Genomic DNA, 18,598 nt, shown 5'->3' on the forward strand with positions numbered 1-18,598 from the left:
AAGGATATTGCTTTGGCAATCTTCCAGGCTTAACCAAGCTAAGCCTTCAGCCAACTTTTTTTCTTCAGGTGCGTGCTTGCTGAATAAGAAGGAACTCACATATTACTCTCAAGCAAACAGAGCCTTTTCTTCAATAGATCTTAGTATAGTTTCCCCGTCTATACTGCCCGAACCCATTTAGGTAGCTATTCGCAGCAGTAGTCGAGGTTACGCTTGAAAGGCACCATTTGAAAGGCACTGCAGAAACTACAACCTTTCCCTTTCTACTAACGTGCGAGTCCAGAGGGGACGCAGATAGAACTGCAGAGAGGAGGGAGAAGAGGCAGTTCTCATAAAGGGGGGGAGGGGGATAATGACGTGAGAAGGCAAGGAAACCGTACTACCAACACCACCAGCAATGAACGCGAAAATGACAGCCACTGTTGGCAGCTTGCATGCAAACGCACATTCATGTGGTGGCACTGTTTATTTTGGTTATCTCGCCCAGGCAAGTAATGCGGATAAGAGAACAATTATCAAACATCATTAGCTTAGTCAGGCCCAGAAAACTCATTTGGGTAGCTATTAATAGCAGTAGTCGAGGGCACGCTTGAAAGGCACCGTTTGAAGTCTGCACATCAAATCAATCAAGCCGTCGCCACTGTTGGTAAAACGGCAGCAATCAAAGCGAAAATGACAGCCACTGTTGGCAGCTTGTATGCAAAAGCACATTCATGCGGTGGCATTGTTTATCTTGATTATCTGGCCCAGGCAAGTAATGCAAATACGAGAACAATTATCAAACATCATTAGCTTAGTGAGGCCCAGAAAACCCATTTAGGTAGCTATTCGTAGCAGTAGTCGAGGTTACACTTGAAAGGCACCATTTGCAGTCTGCACATCAAATCACAGTCATGCCGCAACCATTGTATTTGTTATCTGACCGGGCAAGTAACACGAATGTGAAGCACAATTTCTCGCCCTGAATAGCTCTGCTAGCATTGTTTGTACTAAAAATGCTGAGTAAAGTTGAATGTGTTTTATTAAGGCAATTATTTAATTCACAAGCCATCGGCGTAGCGATCGACGGCCAGGTTCAGACAATGACATTGGTGAAGTAATAAATGGTGAAAGTTGCAAAAGCTCTCAGTGCACTGCTTCGCTGGGCTCCATTCACTGAAAGATGTCTTTGCAACGATGAAAGCGTCAGACAGGAAATGACTCCCCACTGCACTATGTTATTCGTGTTGAAAACTTTTACCATCATAAGTGATGGGCAGCGAAACCGTCTGTTTACTAAGACTGAATGCATGAAAAATGCAACAGCATAGAAAGATGTTGCTTCGCAATATGCAGCCTTTCATGTGCACTTCTGGCGAGCTGCCACATGTACAGATGCATAAACATGAACAGAGGTAAGAGGCAAAGTTGCTGTGCAACCCACATGACGCTTTAAGAGTATGCGCGAACATGCATGGAATCAGGTACACAAACGCGAAAACTAAGAAAAACTCAAATATAAAGAAATGTGGGAAATAAAAAAACATGACAAACGCAAGAAAACATACATTTACAAACAGACCTGGGTAGAGGTATTATAGGAGCGGGTTCACAAGCTGTTGTGCCTACCTTCTGGTATGAATTTTTTTTTTAACCGTTCTCTTAACACTGTCTTGGGAATTTTTAATTGCAACATATCACAAGAATCGAAAAGCAGCGCGAAGCTATGTTGTGGGAAACCATATCGAGCGCTGGCAACACAACGTATGCGTGACTGTGCCACAGCACGCATTCTACAGCTTGCGCGCGCGGTGAGCACTGGTGGGAAGCAATCAATCGACGGTGCCACACAACGCACGAGCACCGCCGTTAGACGCTCGGCCATCTCACTGCTGAAAACAATCGTTCACGCTAAGTTGACGGCGACAAATCTTTGCGTTGGAGGCTTCTTTTGCAAATATTTTCTGTTGAGACGCTCGTAGGTTTGTTTCACGCGCGCACACTTTTCTCATTTCTCCTGAGAATAGTTTTGCTCCATCACTTCACCCCGTCCGACGAGAAACGCAGCGACACAGTACACGAACACACCCGCCGCTGACAGTAGGCACCAGACTTTGGCAAACTTTTCTCGTCGTAACTTCACTCGGGAGCGAAATAAAACAGACATGGAACAAACAGGCAGGATGTGTGTTTGCAGCGGTCGCCGTGGGATCCTGTTTTCAGGCAAAGCGTAGTGCAGCGTCAGCGATGCTCGCTGCAATGTTTCTTCGCCGGATCACGGCTTGGAATACACACGCGGCACAAATGCGCATCGTAAGCTCGCAGTAATATTTCCAGCGTGATAGACAATCACAAACAGTTTCGGAATTCACTGTGACGAGGCGTTGACGCGCACAGCTGACGCGACTTCGCTCAGTTCGAACCCCGGGCGGCCATCTTCTCCGATGGCGGGGTCACCGGCCGTCCGGCGCATGACGTCGGTCCAAAGTGCGCGCCCATTGGTGGATGTTCGTGTGCATCCGCCTCGGAGGAGTAAACGCCCCCTTTTTTCTAAAGTTGTATCCGACTATAGGTGTTATAGTGAGAAGCTCTATGCTTTCTACACGGCCGGACTTCACTCACTCACTCACTCCGCGCTCCCTACGGAGGGCTGAGGGGAGTCGGAGGAAAGAGTCGAGGAAGGAGAGCGGAGGAGAGAATCGAGTCCGACCGTGCTTTCTAGTGTCGGGACCAGTAAAGGAGAAGTGTAATATTTCCCAACCTTGTGGGCAGGTGGCGCTGCCGCTGGCTGGCGCGTAAAATCCGTTGATAATTTGAAAGTAGCGACACTCTTTGAACTCTGCCGCTGCCGCGCGACCACCTCGCCTCCTCCTCGCCCCTTGCGTGTTCCCCCACGGTAACCAGTTTTGCCCCCGTTTTCTGCACGACGATTGGTCTCCCTGCCGTTGCCCTTGGAAACGCGTGGATCTTGAGTTTTGCTTGTGTTTTTCTTTTTCATTCGCGCCATTTTCCTCCTGAGCACGGCTGGCTCGGCGCTTTAGCTCGGCGTAGCGAACGTTGTACGCCGTGTTTCCTGCTCTATGTGCTAGCGCTATCCCGGGCTGTTGCGCATATAACTGCAGCAAGAAGCCTGAAGATGGTTATGCCGTTTTTATGATACCACATGGAAAGCGTGACGGCTTGCGCAGAAAGCAGTGGCTGCATGACATTGGCCGAAAGAACTTTGTTCCGAAAGAACAGCGTTGTTTGCAAGCTGAGGCGTCTTTCTTATAGCTCGTAGCAAAGCATCCCGTAATGCTGCATTTTTTTTTTCATTCGTCCGGCCTGCTCACCAGTGCTGTTGCGGATGTCCTCAGTGTGCTTAATATTCCCCTCGCACGTCGCTAACTCTTGTTATTCAGTCGGAAGTGCAGCATTATAGATTCTGCTTCGCGCCCTGAAAAAATTAGTGGCAAGTATACCCGTGGTATTGCAGGTGATAAGCGTTAGCTAGTCAACACTGAGTTTTTTTTTTTTTTAAGTTTTAAGCCGAAAGCCTTTAGATCTCTATGTTTCAAGGTCGCGTTGTAAACTGGCAGTATCACGTGACCCAAGGAAGGCCAGAGATGATCCAAATAATGTCCACCCCTATATAAGAGAATGATTACCCAAGTTAATGAATCATTAGTGATTGACATAAGGTGGATTAGGGAGAATTAATGTTGATTAGAGTGTATTAAAGAAGATTAAGGAGGATTAGAGGGCCTTAAGAAGGATTAAGATGCATGAATAAAGATTAAGGTGGGTGGAGGCGGATTATGGTGGATTAAGGTGAAGGGTTGATGAAAGGACCGATTAGGGTGCATGAACTAGGATTAGGGTGGATTAGGGTGGATAAAGTAAGATTAAGGTTGATTAATGTGGATTAAGGTGAATTAGGGTTGCTAAAGGAGGATTAAGACCGGTTAGGATGGATTAGGGTAGATTAAGGTGTATTAGGAACCATGGAGCTGGATTAGGCTTGATAGGGGTGGATTAGGGTGTATTAAGGTAGACTGGGACTATTAAGCAGGATTAAGTGGGATTAAGGCGCATGAATAAGGATTAAGGTGGGTGATGGAGGACTAAGGCGAATTATGATGGATTAGGACTGATAAAGGAGCATTAAGACCGTATATGGTAGGCTAAGGTGCATTAGGGGCGATGTAGGTTGATTAGGTTGTATTAAGGTGGATTGGGAATATTAAGCTGGATTAAGGTGGATGAAGGATCATTAAGGTGAAATAGGGTGGACTAAGGTGAATTAGGGTTCGTTGAGTCTTAAGACCGATTAGTCTACCATAATCCTCATAATGCACATTAATCCACCGAATCCACATTCATCGACCTTAATCCTCCTTCATTCGCTTTAATCCACCATAATCCACAAGAGTCCTCCTTAATGCACCCTAATCCACCTTCATCGACCTTAATGCACTTTAATCCTCCTTAATCAACCCTACTGCTTCCGTATTCACCTTAATCCACCCTAATTCACTATAATCGTCCTTAATTCCCCTTAATCCACATTCATCTACCTTAGCCCCGCCTAATCCTTTTTAATCCACCCTTATCCTCCTTCACTCACTTTAATTCACTTTAGCCCACCATAATCCCCTTTAATGCACCTTAATCCTTCTTAATCCACCCTCATACTTCTTCATGCACTTTAGTCCACCCTAATCCTCTATAATCGTATTTAATGCACCTCAACGCACCTTCATCCACCTTACGCCACCTTCATCGACCTTAATCCAACCTTGTCCTCCTTTATGCACCTTAATCCACTTTCATCAACTTTAATCCACCTTAACCCTCCTGAATACACCCGAATTCATCTTAATCCAATCACTAATCAATCATTACTTTGCTAATCATTAATCATCTCCTATGCGCGGCTGCACATGCTTTGGTTCGCTTCCCGCTTCCTTCGGTCACGTGACATTTTCTGTAGCTCGCAACGGGACCTTGAAACAGAGGTCTAAGGCTTTCGCTTAATAAGCCACACACAAAGGGATGTGTCACAAGCAATGCTAGATCAGACGCACGAAGTAAAGCATCTGATCATGCGGCAGAAAAATTGTCTGGAGTACAGAACTCGCCCCAAAGCTCCTTTTACGTCGGTATACCCCGTACATACGGCTTTAAGGAAAAAACCAACCTCCTCATAAACGTCGCCTCCAGCATTATCGATGCTGTTATTAGCATTTCTCAAAATTTTCAATCCCAGTGGGGCGCGCAACTGGCCCAAAATAACACGCCTCCATAGAATCCATAGAATCCTTCCGCCATAGAAAAATGGCGGAAGGCAATTCATAAATAAAAACAACTTGCAAGATGGGAATCGAACCAGGGTCTCCGGAGTGCGAGACGGAGACGCTACCACGCAGCTGTGAGCTCGATGCCTCAAATCGGGACAAAAGCGCCTCTAGTGAATGCGGTGTTGCCTTACAAACGTGCCGTAGAAAGTTATACTGTGGTGTATATAGGTAATTATGAGCATGTAAATTACAGAAGTCGCAGTTAAACGAGTAGCGAAGTACGTTTCCGCTACATTTCTTTTGCGCTTGGCGCACACGCAGAGCCATCTTGCGGCAAACGCAGAAGACCCCCTCCTCGCAATGTACGGCGCTGCCCCGACAGGTGGCGCGCCACTCGCCCGCTTTTCCCCTTAGTCTCGTTAGAGCGCGTTGGGGCCGTGCGGGGACCGGTGCGAGGATGCCCCAATACCCTTGCGTTTAATAAGTTTTCTCGCTCTCTCCCCTTCCAACTTGCAGCGTGCGCCACTCGAACCCTCGTGTTTGGGCGACGCGGCTCCTCTTACCGCTCACAGCGCGATTCGTAGGTGCAGTATCCGATGCGGGAGGCCTCTGACGTGATTGCTGCGCCGTAGCGCGTCTGCTGGGAAAGCGTCCCCTGCGATGTGTGCCGTGCTGTTGGCGAGGAGTCATGCGTCTGCGTGGTGCTCCTGGAACAAATAATTAGAAAAAAGTTGTGCTGTGGACTTAGAAGTGGTGTATATGAAAACTATGTCTTTGTGTGACTCAAGAGCATGCCGAACGAATGAGTGGGCTGCGCGAACGGGGTGCGATAACGCTATCGCGTTCCACTCTTGAAGGCGAAGCTTAAGCGTCCTCCAATTTTTTCTCTGGATGCTTGTTTCGCTTCGGCCGTTTCCTGCAAGGCATGTGTTCCGCACTTTGGGCGAGTTGTGAGAGGTTCACAATACAACATCAGCGCATTTAGGCTACAAGTGTACGCCGAAGTAAACAGACTGTTGTGAGCGATAATAAGCGATATGTATTTGCCACATTTCTGACCGAGGCCTCGCCCGTGTGTACTTCGCCCTGTTATGCGAGCTTTATTGATTTGCATTGTCGCTGAAGCAGTGGCATCTTACACATGAAGGTTTTCATGCATGCGATTTATCGCATTGGGGGAGCGGAGTCATCCTTGCAGGCCAAACACGGTGGAGCCTATAGCCTCAGATGACGCTGACTCCCGCAAGAAACGGTGAGTTGCATTTGCTACGTACTACGTGCTATGCTGTTCTCTCATGAAACGCGGTGCGTTGTCAATTTATCTGCTCCCAAGAAAAGCAGCCGCAACTGCAAACAGCGCATTTTTCCAGCTTTTGGCGTTTGATACCGATATGCGGCCGGGTCATGCGGTCTCCGCTATGTTCCCAAGCACTGGCCCTGCTTCGAAGTGTGCGTACTGCGAACACGAACAAGTGGTAGGTCATCGGACGCATACGATGTTATCACAAAAAATTATGAGGTTTTACGTGCCAAGACCACGATCTCATTATGAAGCACGCCGCAGTGGACTCCGGAATAATTTGGGCCACCCGGAGTCCTTTAACGTGCATCTAAGCCTAAGTACACGGGTGTTTTCGCATTTCGTCCCTGTCGAAATGCGGCCGCCGCGGTCGGGATTCGATCTCGCAATGTCGTGCTTACCAGCCCAACACCATAGCAAGTAAGCAACCACGGCGGTTAAAACATAACGTGTATCGGCGAACGAACGAGAAAGGTGCACTCCAACTCGTAATCTAAACTTTGCTTTATCCCTCACACGAGAACTGACCAGTTTACGAAACAATTTGTAGCCTTCCTTTATAAGTGAAGGATATGCGTGCTTAGCTTCTGAAATTACAACAGACATTACTATGCAATTTACTGCGACACGAACCGCAGCGCACGCTTACCGCAAAAGCAGTCGACAGTGTATCAATGCCGCGTACCTTTCGGAGAGGCTTGCTACATTTCCTTTCTTCGACTTCTTACACGCTTGAGAGGCATTCTCTCTGAACGCCGAACGGACACGCATAGCGCAACACTGCGATTCGACGCCACAATCCAGAAACTTGAGCGCGGCGAAAAACGAAACTGCCGCAGTGGTAGCCATTTGAAGAGTTTCGAATGATTTCGAATGGTGTATCAAAAAAAAGAAAAAGAAAAAAACAACTTGGAGTACTACATGTGTTGGGCCGCCACAACGGATTCAATCTCGCTGCGGCATGCTCCCTCCTATTATTTCCTTCCTCCATGCGCGTGCTGACCTGATACCCGTGGTGACGTGAAGTCAAAGATATTGCAAGCTGAAGCTTGTTTTTTCTTTATAATCTGTCCAAATATATCAGCAAGCTAAAGATTACATATTTTGAACAGTGTACTAATAGATAAACTGAAAAAGGAAGCGTTTATGCATAACAAAAAAAAATGACGCAACCGAAACCGAAATTTTTGGCTTTTGACGCGTGGTTTCCAGCAGCGCGTGCAAAGGTCGTGGAAGATTGCTACTGATAACCATGTTACAAAAGATAAATGCGGTCATAACTGAAATTCCGGGCTTTAATACTTAAGCTTGAATCCTTTCAAACTGAATTCCGCTCCTCCTCGACGTTCCGCCTCATGCTTTCACTGTAGCCTCCTCCACTTCCCACCTCGCGTTCTCTTTCATCTCCCGCTGCGCCCCACGTTCGCTTGATTTTTCGCTTTGCTCGTTCGCTCGGTTACGAGGTACGACGCCAGGGCACGCCGACGCTCAACTCTGGAACGGGCGCCTAAGAGCTGCTATCTAAAAGGACGAAGTGGACGCGCAGTCAACGCTACGTTCAGTAGCCTCGTGGCGGAGCCAAGCCAGCCTTCCGGTGCTGACATCAGCGTTGTGCGCACGGACACTGTAAGCACATTACAGGGCTATTTTCTGCAACCACCCGAAAAACGGAAACGCCCCCCTCCACCCCCTTTCCATGACCAAACATCTCTTTCTTGAGGCACGAATTGTTTGTGAACGACCTCATCATGACGAGATATTCTTATCGAGATTGGCTATCTGGCGACAATACACGACTGTATAAAGCAACGGCGAGCGCTCCTACTTGAAAGGGTGGAACAGACATGCCAAACTTGCACGGCAAAGTGATGGAAAGGAATGTACAGAAACAAGACATAGACAGGCTAAAGCGCCCCATCAGCGTGCGTTCTGCTACAGAAATACCGCAGAACTCACCATTGTTCATGCAAACGCGGCTAAGAATTTCTCTCGAACCGGGGAAGATGCATGAGCGGTGTCGTAGATATGACACTTCATGATCTCAAAGCTCATTTAGGCACGCAGCTTTCACGCTAGGGAGGGAAGGTTATTCTAGAAGTCCACAAAATCGCTCGAAACTAGAAGGACAAAGTTTAGGCAAATCTATCTACTCAAGAAACAAGGAAGATGGCAACAAAGGTGAAAAAAAAATGTAATTAAAGTTATTAAAAACTTCACAGTGTAGCTTCCACACGGAGTTTTTCGCCTTGGTCGGTGTATGTTCTGTTTCTTCATGATTCTGCCAAACCAGGAGAGATTTGGATGGTCACCTTGACTTCAAATTCAATCTGTGTCCATTTGCCGAGCTGGCTGATTGTACATACCGGAAGCGTACACAGGCTCTATAGAACCGGATTTCCTTTTCGCAGTATTAGCGTGAAACTCAATGCTTATCGCATGACCTCTGAGACGGGCGGCTCGCACTGGGAGCGTGCCGCCACCCGAGCTCAGAAGCCTAGGTTCTAGTGGCGGCAATTAATGAAGCCGCAGATCCTGTAGCTGCCTTTCTACGTGGCATTTACGGAAAGCGTCACCTCAGAGGCATGCTACGGTTTATCCGCCGCACCTGCGAGGTTGTGAAATGAAGGGATCACAGCGGGCTCAACTTCGGCGCGCCGCTCTTTCTGTGCTGACTGAAAGAAAAAGAAGAAAAAAAAGGAAGAAATACACAAAAGATAACCGTACAATAAACGAGGAGAATGGCAAGTGACGTCATCGAACTGATATCGTAGTCCAGCTGTAATACGATACAGCATTGGGAGGGCTGCGACTAATGCCGGACGACCGGTATGCAGCCAATGCACAGATTAACATTTCTGGTTAAGCTGCGACGCCTGTTTCCAACTGCGTGATCTTGTTTGTTTGTTCGATGAATAAAACGGACCTAATGGCGCTCCTGTTACGGTATTCCAGAGACAGAGAAAAACGAAATACGGAAGTAGACAAGAAAAATTGGCTCACAGCTACAACAAAAATATAAACTTGCTCAGAAAAAAAAACAACAGAAAAAAAAAAAACGGACCAATGGTGAGTGTGAAGAGAAAAAACAGGCCGCTGGAAAAAGGAAGACCGCGGCGTTTAATTGTACACAATTAACACGCAGTGAAATCACAGCTAGTACGAACAAGACACGTAACACTCAACACGCTTTACGGGAAGAAGTAGTCAAATGCTAACCCATGCACCAGGGTTGCACTTAATGTTTTATGATCTTTCAGAAGGCAGCTTCAGCGACAGGAAAGGTCGTAAGAAGACGACACCATTAAGAACCGAGCATGTCGCGGCGCTTTACGACAAACGCGCAGTCATGAACGTGCATAAAGTTTCAAGCGTACAGACGAGAAATGCAGCGGGAGCACAATATCGCTAACATGCTGATTGCCGCGCTCCACTCACGCTCTGGCGAAGCACTGATCGCAGCTTCGGCTATGCTGCACGGAATTAGCGAGACATATGTACCGAAACCCCGTAGCGCGCACAAGTGGCGAGGCAGGCTGTCACACGCCGAATAAAAATAAACGAGATCGCTACAGCGCGGCGCTGGCATTCCCTCAAAAGCGCGAACAAGCGCGCCGTAGCGCGGTTTATTTCGCTAAAAAGAAACAGTTTACGTCATCAATCCGACGTGGAATACAGGACAGCGGGGAGGAGTTGCACATCGCCCACGAAGCAGTGCTACGGCAGGCGTGTTTCGGCGGCTTCTGGCCCACTGTTCACGAGGCATCGTGCGCCAAGATGATGGCGTCCAGGAAGAGCGAGATGAGTGCCATGCTTTCGACCGAGGAACCCAAGATTCAACTCCTGAACCTGGCAGGTGCGGGTGAGTCGTTGAACCGAGGGCTCTGACGCGGTGACGCAAGAAGGCGCGAGCGTGTTCGCACGCGCTGTACGCGCGCGTGTGCGCCTGTGGCGACAGAAGACGACCTTAGAATTTTCAACTGATCGCTATCCGCGTGATATTACTATACGGTAGGTTGCACGAAATAGTTTACCTGTTGTTAGTGTGGCGAAACGTGGGCGAGTTGCTTATGATTCATTGCTATGACAAGCCAAGAACGGTTAAAGAAAATAAGGGGCAAATAGATATAGCTAAAGGGCGCGCTGACTTGCAAGTGATTTCATTTGCATGAAAAACTTAATATACGTTTGAGTAGTGAAACGGACAACCCTATAGGTGATCTCGGAAAACAGTTCTCGTCGTCAAATGCGCGTTCACGATTGCCTGAAAAGAGCCGAAACGTATTTAAATTCAACTCTTCAGTGCAACGAAAGCTGCACAAACGCACGTATTGGTAATCTTATTTCAGCCTCGATAATTTCATGGCTTAGCTGTGTATTTTGCTTTCTGCCTTTCTGTTTTGTTTAAACAATCCTATGATGTTTGCGAAAAAAGATTTAAAGAAATAATAAGCACGATGACGAGAGTTTTGACCCACTTCATGCTCGCTGGCCGTATACCGGCATTATCGATCGACATGTGCGCCTTTGTTCAGGCTTCGATACCGCGAACGTCTGTAGACTATAGCCCAGCTATCCACCCTTCTCAGTATAGTCGTTTAAACTATCGCGGTAAAAGCTTTGGTGCTAGTTCGTGAAATTATTAGTTGTATAACTATACTCATCGAAGTCGGGTGTTTTGGCCTGGGAGCAAGCCACTGACTATTATTCCGCATCTGTACGGGACTGCAACCTGGCGCTCAAGCCAGACGTGGGTGGATAAGTTATGTTCAATCATGAAAACAACGCTCAATGACCGTTGAGAGTGCTGTGATGATAATTACTAGTAAGGTCTGTAGCGCACTACCACGTGCCAGAATGGTCCGGTCACAAAAGACGACGAGGACACGCCCAGCATGCTGACGGTGCGCGAGCAGGGGAATCGGTGGGATCGGGCTTCCGTCGGCTAAAAATATAAATTGTGGACACCAGGCACCAGCCAGCTTCTGTTTGGTTTTTAGTCACCCACAAATGGGTGACTCCGGACTTCCCGTCATCGCTCTCAGCTCCGGGTGCCTCAGCGGCTTCACTGGGCCCACCGCCGCAAGGAGCTCGAGCACCGCTGTCTTCGCAGTCCACGTTCTATCTAGTCAGTCATGGCCTCGGATTCTCGCGATGAAGTACTGCCGTCAGCACTACTACCCCACGATCCCTAGGTCCTCCTGGATTCCTCTCCTGGAGATTACGGCTCAAGCACTCATCACGCGTTGGATTAGCCGCTACGGTGTCCTTTCCACCATTAAGACTCACCGTCATCAACAATTCGACTCAACATTGTTCGCCATTCTATCTCGGCTACTCGGCGGCAATCACATCAAGACTACCTCTTACCACCCTATATCCAATGGGATCATCGAACGTTTTCTCCGCCAGCTGAAGGCTTTATTCAATACTCCGACTTTTCCTACATCATGGATCGAGCGCCTTCCTTTCGTTATGCTTGGCATCCGCACCGCTCTTCGCAGTGACTCTTCCACCACCGCCGCCGATCTTACGTTAGGCACCACTTTATGAGTGTCTGTGGCGAATTCTTCGACGACTCGCCCACTGTACCTGCTGATGTTTCCAACTGCGCGTACGTCTACGCAGGGCTTTGCGTGCTGTCTCGTAGAGTGGTGCCAAACGTAAGCTCGACGGCGCTGGTGGAAGAGTCGCTGCGAAGAGCGGTACAGTGTGGATTTAAAGTTGACGGAAGTATCAACCGGTCAAGATATGCAAGAGACGTTTAAAGTATTGGTGAAAAATAAGCAGAGAACATATTCACACGACCGGATCTTTTACAATCTTAGGTAGGTAGAGAAGTTATGAGGTGCATGGAGAAAAAAGCTTAACGAGATGCTCACAAAATGCTTGATAAGCTAATCTTTTCATTTTTTATTGCCTTTGTGCTTATGCTGTGCTGTAGATGACCCCCTTTTCTCTTTTTTCTTTTGAGTATGTGCTATGCTGAATATAGTGCTATGTTGCGGTTTTCTTTTTAAGCTTTTTGTACCATGAAAATGCTTTAACCAATCTATAATGCTCGCGTATAAATTTCATATTTCCTTGCGCACACACACTACTCGTTTTTCTAATTATTAAAATGCGTTACTTCCATTACATTTTTGTAAATTGACGCCTACCCACCTGTGTACTCACATGTAAGTGCCTGCTGCTTTCTGTTGCCTTTGATGGTTTTTTGGGATGATAAAGTTGCCTGCGCGCCACTTTTTACCCAGAACTCCACCAGAGAATTCTTTTTATGGGAATAAAGTAATTCATTCTTCCCTTCCTTCCTTTACTATAGCATACCTGATTAACTCAAGCAGGCTAGGTGACCTTGTCACCATTCCGTTCCAAAGAGAATGCAAATAACTCATCAGCATCATCAACCTAGCATCGCCACAACTGGAGATTAGGTCTGTGGGAAAAGAAAATTGAATTCACCGACGATTACGCTACTCCCTAATGCGAAATTTGAGGGCAGCTTTATACATGTTTTCATTTAGTGATGTATTGACTGGCGCAAACAATTTGTCTCGTGCGGCCCGTTGCAAACGGAGTGAAATGCGGCGCGACTGCCTTGCTAATTTAGAGATCGCGAGAGGCAGTGAGTGTGTCCGCTGACAGACCTCCAAGACGACGTGCGCTACTGGCTGGCTCCATCCTGTAGCCATCGTCGCCGCACTACGCTTCTCTTCTCACGCTTTCGCCTTACCCTCCTCCTCTGTTTTCCGCCTCATGGTTCCGCTTCGCGTCTTTCATCCTCCGCTTTCCTCTTCGCGTCTTTCATCCTCCACTGCGCTCCACGTTCGCTCTTTTATCCTTCGCTGTGGTCGTTGGCTCGGTTAATAACCCTCAAGTCCCTCCATCCACGCGCCGTCGCCGCTTTTAGGCTGCTTCACATGGCGCGATTGGGGCGAAAAATATCGTTCTGCCGCGCACGTCGCAGAGCGATTTTCGCTGACAGGTTTCACATCCGTTTGAAGCAGCGCAATTTCCGTCGCAGCGATGCGCAAGGTTGCATCCTGCTCACGAAGTATGCATGCCTGCATCGTTAAACAAAAACAACATGGAAACTAGTCAAATATTCGAATTTTCCTATTATTATTCGATAATAGAATAGGTACACCATTTTTTAAAGTTTAAAAGCGTTGAGTCTTTACGACAGTTTGCAGATGCGGTGAGTGAAGCGCTGCACAACACCGCAAGTATGAGCGTGCGGCTTGTGCGGCGTCGGTGGGGTGGTTCCGTTTAGTACACTCTAGTTTCCTTGTTACTATGGAAGCCATAACCTTTTTTCCTGGATGAGTATTTGCTTTTGCAGAACACGCTACTATTGAATGTGCATGTGTAAGCAGCTGGCGCTATTTGTAGCCATGAAGAGGTTGACGACGGTGGGGATCAAGTGGGTGCGTGCCTTATGTTGAAGCGGCGTCCTTCTCCCGACCTGGATAGCGCACAGCTTCTCCTTTTAAACGAATTGTGTAAGCAGAAGAAAAATGTTTATGAAGCTCCTAAGCCGCAAACGGTGGTGGGTACGCCCTATCAAAACATAGCTAGCTCCACAGAGCTACCAACGCGCGGTAAAACAGGAAAGCGCTTATTTTGACGGCGCTTTGTTTCGCCCCTCTCACATCGCCCCTCACATTGCCCCTCTCACATCGCGCCGGTCGCTGCGACTCGGCGACGGCGCTACCAACTTGTTGGAATCCAGTCGCGGAGAGCCCACGACGTTGCGGCGGTCGCTGAGCGACGGAATTCGCTGTGTCGCTGACTGAAAATCGCGCCATGTGAAAAGCCGTTTGTCGGCGAAAACGTGTATGGAGGGGCTTTAGGTTACCCAGACTATCTAGCCACCATAGCTCGACGCCGACGCCGAGCGGCTAGAGCAGCAACGAATGGCGGAACGCCCGTGAGCATTCACGTTATCACGTGGCAGAGGTGTGGCCGATGCGCGGGCGTCGCGGGGAACTGGCTCGCTCGAGCAGGTGGTTCTAGCCGACGACATTTGTAGCAGACTACGTTCGCTGCCAGTTTGCAAAGCCGCGTGCTTTCAACGAGCTGTTCATCACTCAAGTAGTGCAGTGTCCACTTGTTTGGGTTGATAAAATGGAGGATTTTCGCTACAAAGGTAAAAGGAGGATTCTTCGGGTAGAAATTACGGACTGAAGCTGAAGGTTCTCGTCGTCGCAAGTGACACATACTTACATAGAATAAAGGTCGGTGTCGCTCGAATCAGACATGTCCGTTGGTGCCTCAGAAGTGTCGCTTGTTTTCATTTGTCATCTTGTAGGTCCATTGTACGGAGTGAAATTGCCCGCACATGTGGTTTTCTTCTTTTTGCCGCGTTTTTCTCCCCGATATGGTGTCCCAATATGTATCCGGACAGACGGGACGAAACAGCACCCCACACTTTTCGTTCGCAGATTATGTAGAGCGAGAGAGAAAGAGAAAGAGAAACGGGATGGGAAAGACAGGGAGGCTACCCGGATAAGATTCTCGTTTGCTGCCCTGCACTGGCGGAAGAGTAAGGGGAAATGAAAGACTTACGAGGAAGCTTTAGCTCGGGCCAAACTCCGATGCGGCCTATTCAAATACATGTAAAACGCAAAAACGTTTTTCTGAGATAACCCCTGGACCGATTTTAATGAAATTTGATGCATTTGAGAGAGAAAGTAAAATTCTAGTAACTGATGGAAACGGAATTTCGATTTATATCCTGAATTTTCTTAAAGATTTTCAAATATTCGACCGTCTGAAAAAAAATAGAAGCACGAAGTTTACCAATTCATAGCTTTGCATCAAGAACAGATACCGCGGTTCTGTAAACGGGATCCATTATATCATTCAAAGCGGACAAATTCGATATGTCTTTTTACATCTTACGTGAGTTTGTTACGTTGGTTACAAGGGTTCTGCAAAAGCTGTATTTCCATATTACTAAATTTAATTTTCATGTGTAACATATCAATATTGTCCGCTTTAGATGTACTATTATATGCAATTCACATAATTGTATTATCATTTTTTGTTGTTGAGTTACAGAGTTGTAAACTTGATAGCTTCGTATTTTGAAATTTCTTTTTTTTTTTGCCAATTTTTAGTAAAAAATTGACGACCTAACTCAAACTCAGAACCAATAGTCACTAGATTTTAAGTTTTTCTTTTAAATGCAACAAGCCTAGTCAAATTTGGTGCAGTGGTTGCCGAGAAAAACGAATTCTCCTTTTACATGCATTTAGATGGCAGCACCTGAGCTAAAGCTTCCTCTTAAAGAACAGGCGGAGTGAAAAACCAAAGAAACGAAAAGAAAATATAGAGAAGGTCGTGAACGCCCATGAGAATAAGTCTCTCCAATAGGCCACTCGAACGTAAACATTTCAAGAGTGCTTGCACTTTCATGTGGTATGACTATTGTGTAGGTCGGCGTTCCAGACTGCTCCGAAAGCGGCCGGTCTTCAAGACGCGCCAGCGCGGTCGCAAGTAACTGCCTGTGTGCGCTGTATCGGGGACAATAACAAAGAATGTGTCGATAGTTTCCTCGTCGCCGCAATGGTCACAAGCAGCACTATCCTTTAATCCGATGCGGAAAACAAACGACTTCCAAAATGCGACGTCAAGCCACAGTCGGCAAAGTAGTGTTGTCTCGCATCTGGATAGTCCAGGTGGAGGATGAAGTTGCAGAGAGGGGCCCAGTCGATGTAGACGTGCGTGCTGGAAGCTAGGTGTGTTTCACAACGATTGTAAGGCGCCATATGCAAGTACTAGAAGTTTTGCTGTTGCATCTGTTCTTGACAGCGGGATTGGTTCCTGCACGCCGTCTTCATGAGAAGATCGAGCAGCTTCATCGGCCTGTTAATTGCCCATTATGCCACTGTGGCTAAGGAGCCACTGAAATTTGATGTCGTGTCCTTGCCCGACGAGGCGATGAAGGAGCTCTACGATTTCCGGCACTAGTTGTTCGTGGGGTCCACGGCGTAAGGCGGAAAGCAAGCAATGTAGGGCTGTCTTAGAGTCGCTGAAAGGTGTTCTTTTTTTTTTTTTCGCTGTACGACTCCGAGATTGCATGTTCGTAATTTTGTTTGCTCTTAAAGGGTCACGTGCCGCGAGCTCTACAAGGGCCGCCGCCTTTCTACTCGAATACATGGAGGCGAAAAGGGCCGCGAGTTTCTTTGAAAGCCGTCCATAGGCCTCTCGCCGTTGACAGACGCGCACGTGCTGAAACCCAAATCGAAGAAATGCGAACCAACCCTTTGCTTCCATGTGGCTAATTCTATGTGCGTGTACTTAGCAAGACGTTTAAGCTAACGCCTATAAAGATCTAAAAGAGAGATAAACCTGAATAGAAAGTTCTATTAGCAGTTCGACACGCGGTATTTTTATTTCCTACGAGGTTTAAAAGCGCGGAAGTGGAGCACTAACTTAATACACCCATGAAACCCACAGCTCAAGTGCGCCAGAACATGGAAATCTGGAGCAAGATACAGCTCTCGAAGGCTGCTAGAACCCGCAGCTCAGGGGCGCTTTCCGCAAGCAACACTGCATCACAGCGGCACACGTCGCGCCAAAAGGGAGCATGTGAGACCATTCTGTGTCAAAGCAAGTCGCGTCTGCGCGCCGTCGCTTGCATATGAAACAGGCCTAAGAGCTGCGTTCTAAAAAAGAAAGGAAAAAAGAAAACGAGATGACATATGAAATGACAGGATAGGCACCTCTGTGTTATCAGCTCGCCTCAGTGTTATGCGCGTCGAGCTCAAGCTTGTTCGCGCTTTTCAGGACGTATTTCACATCTCGTGGGGGTGCGGGGGCAAACCTCAACACCTAAAGACGCCTAGCACGTCATTTGAGCGGTGGGAGGTACAGCTGACCGGCGATACCCTGGCGGGACAAGAAGCTCTCGTCCTGCAAGTACGTCGAGCAGCCATGGCCAGTGGAGTCCTGGAATGAGGACACCACCCACTCGACCTCAAGCTCGACCACCTCGATGGTTCGAATAAATGTTTTTTATGCGAAGCATATTACGAGAGCTCAACCCAGCTCCTCAGGCGCGGCGGTGTCGCCCACTGATCTCCACTAGTGGTGTCGCCTTCAATACCACGTGACACCGTGACGTCACGACAGAGGAGAAACGGGGTCCAACTCGCGCCGTCGCTCGCGGCGTCGCGGCGGTATATAAGCAGCTGCGCTTGTTTCTAGGTGGCTTTGGCTCAACTCTTGCAAGATGGGCTGTGTGGGAATGGAACCAGGGTCTCCGGAGTGTGAGACGGAGACGCTACCACTGAGCCACGAGTACGATGCTTCAAAGCGGTACAAAAGCGCCTCTAGTGAATGCAGTGTTGCCTTAGAAACGAGCTGTTTCTAAGGCTCAGGCGTGCGTCGCTTGCTCAGGCGCACATTTCGTTGCCGCGCCGAACGCTGCGTTGCTCGACGCTCACCGCGTCCAATGCGGGGCGCGTAGTCGCTGCGCCGTAGCCCATTGTCTTACACCCCTTGGCGGGTCGACGGGAACGCTGTCGCGTTCCACTCTTGAAGGCGAAGCAGAGTAACGCATGAGTTGTTTCTTCGTCTAGCCGAACCAAATATAGCCAAGCAACAGCAGTTCACCAGGCTAAACAGTGGTTCAACAACTAAAATAAAGGCTAGTATGCTTCGCATCCTGGGCTTAACCTTAGCTAAGCCACAGCCGTTTTTTTTTCTCTCTCTCTCTCGGACGATCACTTTCGGCGATACTATCGCCATCGCGTGGCGCACTGCTAAACCAGCCAATAAGCGCGTATTGAAAGTGTATCGTCGAAAGCGATCGTCTGAGAATACGTCTCTATCTCGACCACATGCCCATACGCAACGCATACACGCGCACTACGATATTTCCAGACCTCGCACGCTCTGCTGTTATCATTAAAAATCAGAAATATCGAGACAAATGTGCACCGCGTTCCTCGCATTTTGCTTCACCCGCAAGTTCCGTGTTCTGGCACCGTTTTACTGTGGAAAGATATCGCGGTGTATCAACCGCGCTGTA

The 18,598-nt window shown here is 48.0% G+C and overlaps 1 protein-coding gene across 7 annotated transcripts in view; it reads left to right on the forward strand.

The window, feature by feature from the left end:
- Positions 1–18,598, forward strand: part of LOC140219924 (sodium-independent sulfate anion transporter-like) — a 521,780-nt gene that overhangs the window by 42,633 nt on the left and 460,549 nt on the right. For 3 of the 7 annotated variants that reach the window (XM_072290099.1, XM_072290103.1, XM_072290104.1), the window contains exon 1: positions 8,650–10,411. The exons of 1 other annotated variant lie outside the window; for it this stretch is intronic. In XM_072290099.1, the coding sequence (XP_072146200.1) occupies positions 10,051–10,411 (361 nt within the window). In that variant the 5' untranslated portion in view covers positions 8,650–10,050. Of the gene's footprint in view, positions 1–8,648; positions 10,412–18,598 lie in introns of those variants that run through there. 3 more of the 7 variants (XM_072290101.1, XM_072290100.1, XM_072290102.1) reach the window with 2 other exon arrangements.

The sequence above is a fragment of the Dermacentor andersoni genome, chromosome 8, assembly GCF_023375885.2.
Source record: "Dermacentor andersoni chromosome 8, qqDerAnde1_hic_scaffold, whole genome shotgun sequence".
NCBI classification, from domain to species: Eukaryota; Metazoa; Arthropoda; class Arachnida; order Ixodida; family Ixodidae; genus Dermacentor; species Dermacentor andersoni.